Consider the following 8838-nt stretch of genomic DNA (forward strand, 5'->3'; position numbering starts at 1 on the left):
CTTTTTAAAAAACCTTTACATTTATTTTGTTTTAACTCAAAATTTTAATTTTTTCATAGAACAATATGTTACCTTAAAAGTTTCTGCAAGAATGTTTAGTATTACAAGTCAGAGTATTAACATCTCTTATAAAATAATCAATAGATTTAAGACCTGTCACATAACTATATTTATTTATATCCAATTTCTCTTTGCAGTATCCAATGCATTGAAGCCCCAGCGACGCATTGTGGTTAATAATCTGCGACCCTCAACCCTCTACCAACTTCGCATGGAGGCGCACAATGTGGCTGGAATCTCGCAGGCGGACTTCTCGTTCGTGACTTTGACCAAAGATGGAGATCCACCACCACCGGAAATCATGCATCGTGGCCATCGCGGTCACACCACCGTAATCCTCGGGAATATCAACCTACTAATTCCAAGCGTTGCGGCAGTATCGGGATTGATCTGCACCATCATCATGGTCATCGTGTGCTACAGACACAGTGAGTATAGCGATACTTTTTTGATTAAATGCAGTGATCCAGTAATTGACTCAGTGCTAAAAAATGCACAACCGCTCGCAGAGCAAGCCAACCATATTCAAAAGGAGTCGCTGGAGAACCGCGCTAATTCAGAAGCTGCTCAGCGGGAGCGCTACTATGCCACCATTCACAAGGTGTCCATGCAGAACAATGATAAGATTCCAGGTAAGTTGTTTGCTTTCCGGGGTGTCGCAGAAGTCTCAGTCATCTTAGGGCGTAATTACGTAATTTTATAAACTGCATACATATCGTAGTTTATATAAAATTTTCAAAGTCATTGAAATGTTCAGTGTTTTAATTAGGATCTAGGTAAAATAAATCTTTTTTGAAAACAACAATTAAAATATTTCAGCAGTTGTTTAGGCAATGAAATATTTTTTAAAAATAGCTGAACAAAAGACTTTAAAATAATCAAAAATTAAAAATATTATATTTTAATAAGACCTACAGCCTAAAAGATAATTCACTTATATTTGAGTTTTTGACTAGTAAATTTAAAATACAAAATAGTCCACATATGAACCGTAAAGTTACGAAGAAAGCTAAATCTATTCATTCAAATCCTCGGGACTTTCAACAATTTCTTGACAGTTTGGACAATAGCCCGTCGTTGAAGGGTTAGATAAAACAAAAAAATAAAGCAATTCATTTTCAAAACATAAATATAATTAATGAACAAGAGAGAATTGAGAGTCGATGAGTGATTCGAGGAATTAAATGACCAAGTATCTGGGGACTTCCAACAATTCCTGGACAGTTTTGACAATAGCGGGCCGTGAAACCCCTTGAGATTTCTGTGATACCCCCTGCCAGCCAGTGTTATGCACTCGATCAGCTCCGCTCACCGCCCGAGGACTTTGCCTTTCCGCAGAAACCTCCGAGGACATCTCGCCGTACGCCACCTTCCAGCTGTCGGAGGCTGGGGGCAACATGTCGCAGCCGCACCACGGCGGTCCGGCCAACACGCTGCTCCACTCGTTCATGTACCACGAGCGGGCCCTGGCCGAGGGCTGCTCGTCGCCACCACCAGCCGCGGTACTGAACCCACCAACAACCACCACCACCCATCACCACCACAACCACCAACGTCCACTAAAGACAATTCATAATTATTATCAGACCTCACCGTTCCATAATATCGTGCGTTTGTTTATTCATTTCTTTGATTTAGCTCTCTCTCCATCTACTCTCTACTTCAATTGATCTGTGTGGTTTCCGCCACACAATTAGTGTTTTCCTAAGTGTACTACGTGCTTTTTTCTGTTGTTCTCTGCTCGAGTATTTGTTTGCCCTTCAGTTCACTTAATTGCAATGCCGTAAACCATGCGAAGGGTGGGGATTGACCTCCCCCGGATACATGTCACCTGCCAATCTTTAGTTACCCTTTCTTTTGTTCGAGAAGCGTTCCGTCCCCAGGCGCTTTTGTAGTCGCTAGCTGCCACATTCCCGCTGCCAGATGCAGATCCAGACTAATTTCCCGCTCTGTTCCATGTGCAGTCCAAGAACCGGAGGCGCCACTCGCGGAAGACGGAGCCGGAGAGCGAGGAGTCGGAGTCGGACCAGGACCAGCTGACCTCCAGCCGCACTGAGTCCTCCAACCAGCACGAGGGCAAGATCAAGCACAGTAAGTCCGAGTTTTGGGGACCTCTGTAATTTATGGGATGTATTTGAAAGGAGGTCCAAGGCCCTTCTTTCAGATCATCAAACAAAACTTATGAATTTCTTTAATTTCCTTTAGCGGTGAAAGCTTTAAAAACCTGTGAAGAGTGATACAGAATTAACAAAGATCTAAAAATAAGGTATACCTAAAAGTATGCAATGAAAATAGGCACTTACTTTTCTGAATAAAAAATATTCGTAAGCTATATGTTGCATTCTTTTAGACACCTTTCCATATTATTTTTAAATCTTATGGATTTTTATACACAAAAGCTTAAAATCAAAGTCTTTTAAATTAGGAGCTAAACTACTTTTTTCATTTTTGCAATCATTATGTTTTTAAATAAACTTTTTATTAAAAAACGATAAAATACATTCACTAAATACATTTTTAAAATCTTTGTCTAAATATTATTATTATAAAAAATAAAACTTTTAGTAAATAAATAACATGGCAATTAATTTAACAACATACATATATCGACTCCTATTATAAACATCTACTTTTAATAAGTGATCTTAGAAAAGCTTTCACTGCACCATTAATTTGATCTCAGTCCCTAGGCTTTGACCTTGAGTATTCTGCCCGCTGAACTCTCTTTTTGTGTTGCTTTATTTTTGCAGACTCTAGACTAATACAACACTTTCCAAACCACAATATATCGATAACATATCTGTAGTAGGCCAAACTGACACAGCACCAAAAACTCTACACCAACTACTTTGATCAGGCCAACCAAATAAGACTAAGCCACCCAATTTGTAATACCTAGTGCTAAGTTAGTGATAAGTTTTTATTTGCCGATATTTGATGTTCCCCCTCTGCCAAAAAAAAGAACTCTCTATCAGCCCACTCTTTGTTTTTCTGTTCTTTTCTTCCCCACTAACATCTCCGTCTGCGCTGCGCTACGCTGCGATCACTGCGACCATTGCGACCATTGATCCGTTGATCCGCTGTTGCGATGTTGCGATTTGTCGCATCATCAGGCATCATCTACCATGGAGCACAGTCCAGCACCTCCTCCGATCTGTCACCAATGTCCGAACAGAAATCATTGCCCCGCCGCGGTCGCTCCAGGTATCATCATCAGCAATATCAGTTTTCCACCAATACCACACCGCGCCACCACAACAGCAACAAAATGAACAACAACACAACCAGCAACACGAACACCACAGCCACCAATACGACAGCCACACAGCCATCGACATCGATCAATTCGAACAAAATTCTATCGCCGCGCGGCGGAAATTTGAAATCCATATCGAGCACCTTCAAATCGCAAGACTCCATACAATGCCACATACCCACATTGGTCAAATCGCCATCGATCAGTACACAGCAGCAGAAACAGTTCCACAAACAGCAGTTGCAGCAGAGTAGTAGCAATTCCCAGCATAGCTCCACTAGCTCCAACCCGAACAGTAGTAGTTTGAAGCAACAGCAGCCCCTCCTGATCACGCCCAAGCTCCATCAGCTGGAGGCCACCAATGGAAATGGCAGCCCCGAGCTGATGGGGCTGGACGGGATCGGCAATAGCCCGTTGGTAGCTTGCATGCCGCCCTCCTCACAGTTCCGCCCCATACCCCACAAGTCCATAATGCCCGCGCATGAGCCACCGCACCACCACCACCAGAACCTCAACCACCAGCAGCAACCACATCCCCACCAGCAGCAGCAACAGCCGCATCCGGGCACGCTGCTCAACCCCTCGACGGCCATGCTCTCCTCCAAGTTCTTCACGGCGCCCACGCTGCCCAAATAGGATACGGCCAATGGGGGCGGGAATAGTGAGTACGTTGGTGGGGCCATGGAGGCCATGGACGGTTTCGGCTACGACAGCGGCGAGATCTCCTGCACCTACATGGACCCGATAGATCAGACATGAGACCTGGCCTACGGTGAGGTGTGTGGTCCCCCCGAGGGGGCCCGTTAAGGCCGCTTTTCACGGCATGGTAGCTCAGCTGGGATCAGGTGGACTAGATCTTGGATACGGTTTAATAAAAATCTCTCTCTTTTAATTGGATTTGAGTGCCAAATCATGGTAACATTTCCTGTAAATTATATTTAAATGTTTAAGTGTCGAAGTGTCTCAAAAATATGCAACAAAATAATTTGAATCTGAAAGTTCGATGGATTTACGAAATTACATTCTTTACTGCATACTTTTAGACACCCTTGTTAAAGAGTTTTAACTAGGAGGGCAACCCTGTATATAACAGAGCTGCCAAAAAAATCTATTCAGGTTTAAATCAAAAGATTCTTAACAGTATGGTAGGCAAAAAATTGTATTTGGTCCACTTATAAAAATTGTTTGAAAACTCTATAGATTTCGGTTTCCTTTCCTCCGTAAGAAAAATTGTACATTCTGGAGATTTTAAAGCCATTAATATTAGATCAGTATCGCCTGAAAAACCCCAACTTATAGATCAAGTCGTGAAAACTGTGCTCACCCACGCACACCCAACCACACAACCAGACTAGAACTACACCACTAGGTCTTTAACCGAATGAATGCTTGAATGCTGTGGTTGCAATCCGAAAACCAACTCTGGACCCTTTCTTGTACTTGCACCCCCTCTCACCCCCCAACGATCGTCACCCACCACCCTCCCAACCCCCAAAAAAAAAAAATACAAACACGCATCCAGGGCCGGCATCCTGCGCACGCTGCATCCGCTTCAGCTGCAGGCCGAGTGCACCACCGGCGCCTTCCATCGCACCGAGGATGGTGGACTGGGCGAACGGATCGAGCTGGCCGAGGTGGAGGTCGATGTGGACACGATTAAGAAGCTGAAGCTGGGTCAGAGGTCATCTCTCTGGTCCCGACCCTCATCCACCACCTCCCAGCTGCAGCAGGAGCACCAGCAACAGCAGCAGCAGCAACAGCGACAGCAGCAGCAACATCACCCGCAACAGCAGCAACAGGCACCACAGCAACCACACAAACGAGCGCATTCAAAGTCACCGCAGCCACAACAACAACAGCCACTGCAACAGCAACGCCAACAACAACATTCACCCGCTCCTGGCCAGAAATTGCTTAGCGAGAAATCGGATTATTCGATATCCGTCTGAGACATTGGTAAGATCTGATCGCAAGATCAGCAGATAGGATGAGGCCAGGCCCCCCGATAGCCAGAATTATTGAGGAATCAGCACTTGGGCCCTTTTTGTACATTTTTGTAATGCATTTGTTACCTTACCTTACCACTACGCCCCCAGTTCGATCACCCCTCCAACCTTTCGGCAGAGCCCCTAACCCAGTAAATCAAATCCTGCCCCCCCACTGAACAAAATTAATTACACTCAGTAACAACTTTCGGACAATCAGTATCAAAATTCTGCACCAACCATCCAAATACCAAGCATACCGAATCAAGACACTTCCCATTATAAACTCCTGCCCGTATTTATAGAGGTCATACTATATCTAAGTATTAAACGATTGTGCATGCTATATACCCACGTATACATATGTGAATGAATATGGCATGTGTCCAGACAGAACCCAGGTCAGTTGTCGAACTTCCAAAAATGTTGTATGTATATATACTAACGTAGTCTCTTAAGTATCCATAACGACTAATGCGTATATCACTCGAAACTGTAACTCAAACTACTAACTGCAAAACTATCGCATACTATCGTATCGTATCGAATCGAAATTCGAACTCGACACTGTTTTTCATCGTATGTAGGAAAGGGATGATCTTTTAAGTGTGGATGTCTCCAATTAGTAATGAGTTATGAGTGTTTGGCCTATAGCTACTCTTAAAGTAGTTCTATAAGTTTCGGTTTTATAGTGCACCCAAGCGATGTAACGAGGAATTTAATCTTGAAATTTGAACTAAACCAAAAACTCAGATATATGCTGTGTACAAATTTATATGAATGTATATTTATACGTGTCCGTGTGCGTGTCTACGTTATGAGACTGTCGTGTGCTCATGTATATAGGATATATACCGATACATACGATCGAAGAATACTCATCTAGTTGTTAGCGAATCGAAAATCGAAAACCGAAAATCCAAAACCACGTACATGTAGAGTATTGAGTATGTTTTGTAAATAATCAAAAGTAAACCCTCAAAGGACTGACATCATGACTCCGCTGAGAAAACTGATACACAGAAACCAATTAAAGCCACAATGAAAATGTTAACTAAATGTATTCGATATAGCCGATGTACACACACACTCGAATATGTCGCCAGCTGAATTTGAATTCAAAGCAGTATTCATAGATCGCAGTAACCACACATTAGTGTTTCCATTACAATAAACTGTCATTCGTCGAGTTGTAGATAAATGTTTTTAAAAACGAAATAAATAAAGGGAAGAGAATGAGAATGAGAAAGAGCCTGTAGGAGAATCAAATACAAGTCGTAATCAAATTTCGAATTATTACCAACACTCAATCAAGCAGCAACAAGAAACGAAAGCCAAGTTAGGAGCAGACAAACAAACTACAAATTAATATAACTCTTAGTTCGTATCGAATAATCCAAATAATACGAGTACATAGCTGTATTTTAACTAGCCTACGAAAGCATAAGGAAACCCATTAAACAGTCAAATAAAAGCGAGGAGGATCGGAGGGATCAGAGGATCGAACCCATTTCGGAAACCATGTGCCAAAATTTGTTTTTAGACAAAGCTCTCTTAAATTACGAGTATACAATAAATAATGCAAGCCATGAAAAGCGAGTAAATAGCAGCCATGAAATATGAACATACAAATTAAAGACACAGAATCCACAAAATAAAGTCGCAGATTAAGCTGTTCACTTGGGGCAATTTATTGGGCCCTAGCCCCAGAATAATTTGTTCGTGTCTCATTTCAAATAAAACGCAAGTTCACAATACAGCAGCACTCTTTGTTTATATAGCGATTGCGGCATTAACGCCGCAGCGATTTTAGTCGGTTTTTATATGCATTTATTTGTACGAAGCAATGAAATGGTTTATTACATTCAACATCGAATTTTACGAATTTATTAAAACAACAGCAAGTTGCGACTGCAAGGGGCAACCTCACCGCAAAGTCTACAAATCAAAAGATGAAATTAACTTAATAGATCACAATCAAAACAAGAATAAAACCAATTACTTATACGAGAGGAAGAAACAATTTTTATGTTTAACATATAATTAGCACAACAACTACAAAATAAAAACTATTAATGTAAAAACAAACGGCATTTAAAAAATATAAGAAATATTTAAAAATAAAAAAAACGTGTTTCATTGTTTATGAAAAGGTAAGGGAACATTAAAAACAAACTTGTAATTGACTCAGTTCTTGTTATTAGTAAGTACACCCATCGAAAAACCCGTAGTTTCCTCAATAAAAAATTATTTTGTGGTAACAATTTTTTTTTAAACTTTTGTCTTTAATTTTTGGTATTTTCCTGCTTGATTTTACTTTCGAAATAATTAGTCTCTTACATAAAAATATGTTTATCAATGTATTTTAATATTTTACAAATATTGCCTTTTAAATATATTCTGATGTTTGCCAATTTCAAAATTTTGCATTAAATTAAATTATCTAAACTTCATCATGAAGCGTAATTTTTTATTTTAGAAACCCCCTCAAACAAGAAATAAAACTCGCTCATAATTTTTTCTTATAATAATTTTTATGTTTTATTATTTTTTTTGGATTTTTGTTCGTGTGCACACTTAATGGATAATATGGATAATGCATAATACTGAATGAAGCCAGATACTCACACTGAAATGCGAACGGGCAGAGCCAGGGGCAGTGCTCGGGATCGTCGGGAATCGGTGTAGGATCTGGAACGAGAACGCCCATGAGAACGACCACGCGAGTGGCCACGGGAACGACCGCGGGACCTAGAGCGATCCCGTCTGCGATCTTCGCGAACGTGTCTCCTCCTGGGCATGATCTCCTCCTTCTCGGCGAGAATCAGCTCGCAGTCACTGTGGCCGGAACTGGAACTGGAAGATGAGCTAGAGTGGTGACCATGTTTGCGTCCCCTGTGTCGTCGTTTACCTCCATCGGATGTTAGGTGCTTGGACTTTGGTTCCTTGGCGGACACCTGAGATTCCTGCTGCTGCTTTTGGATTTGCTTCATCACATCGTTCAGCATTTTCTGGGCCATATTGGCCTTGCGGATGAGCTTCTCCAGCGACGGGGTGGCCATGTCCTCCACTTCCACGGGCGTGGCACGTGGCAATTGGCCGCGGCAGCCTTGACAAGCCTCGGGTACCGGGTTTGCCGCAGTTTGCTCACGTGCCGCGTTATCAGATTGCGACATTTTTGCACTAGTTTACACCTGACTCGATAAGAAATTCACTTAACACCTTGTTTTTGATTTACTGCTGCTGTTGGACTGGATTTAACTGCTGCAACTGCAGGTGTTGCTGCGGGAACTACTGGAATTGCTACTGAAACTGTTGATGTTGCTGCTGGTACTGTTGCTTATATTGCTGCTGCTTCACTTGAACACTCAAATTTGACTGGCTTCTGGGGTCTTAGCCGCTCAGCTTTTATAGGCAACTTTGGCGCCAAGCTTATCGCGACTTTTGGAAGTTAAACATTTGCATTTGTTTATCAGTCGCACACACATACAAATGTACGACAAAAGTGACGTCACCTTTGCTATTTTTAGACTTAGC

At 41.8% G+C, this 8838-nt stretch overlaps 2 protein-coding genes across 19 annotated transcripts in view; one reads left to right on the forward strand and one right to left on the reverse strand.

Annotated features, from left to right (window-relative positions):
- Positions 1 to 7412, forward strand: part of LOC108146782 (Down syndrome cell adhesion molecule-like protein Dscam2) — a 36223-nt gene extending 28811 nt beyond the window's left edge. For 4 of the 17 annotated variants that reach the window (XM_017272930.2, XM_017272932.2, XM_017272931.2 and 1 more), the window contains exons 17-21: positions 198 to 488; positions 543 to 692; positions 1399 to 1667; positions 2025 to 2151; positions 3174 to 4700. In XM_017272930.2, the coding sequence (XP_017128419.1) occupies positions 198 to 488; positions 543 to 692; positions 1399 to 1667; positions 2025 to 2151; positions 3174 to 3952 (1616 nt within the window). In that variant the 3' untranslated portion in view covers positions 3953 to 4700. The other 13 variants (XM_017272943.2, XM_017272946.2, XM_017272944.2 and 10 more) reach the window with 8 other exon arrangements.
- A 414-nt stretch (positions 7413 to 7826) lies between these two features.
- On the reverse strand, positions 7827 to 8668 carry LOC108146624 (RNA-binding motif protein, X-linked 2). Of its 2 annotated transcripts, XM_017272669.1 has the most exons (2): positions 8213 to 8668; positions 8017 to 8157 (listed from the first exon to the last, which is right to left on the reverse strand). In XM_017272669.1, exons 1-2 carry the CDS (start codon positions 8475 to 8477, stop codon positions 8126 to 8128), a joined length of 297 nt encoding a protein of 98 aa, XP_017128158.1. In that variant the 5' UTR covers positions 8478 to 8668; the 3' UTR covers positions 8017 to 8125. The 2 variants fall into 2 exon arrangements, with proteins under 2 accessions (XP_017128157.1, XP_017128158.1); XM_017272668.2 differs by having other exon boundaries at positions 7827 to 8668.
- Positions 8669 to 8838: the final 170 nt, after the last annotated feature.

Source organism: Drosophila elegans, unplaced genomic scaffold, assembly GCF_018152505.1.
Source record: "Drosophila elegans isolate 14027-0461.03 unplaced genomic scaffold, ASM1815250v1 contig_208, whole genome shotgun sequence".
In the NCBI taxonomy this organism is placed as follows: Eukaryota; Metazoa; Arthropoda; class Insecta; order Diptera; family Drosophilidae; genus Drosophila; species Drosophila elegans.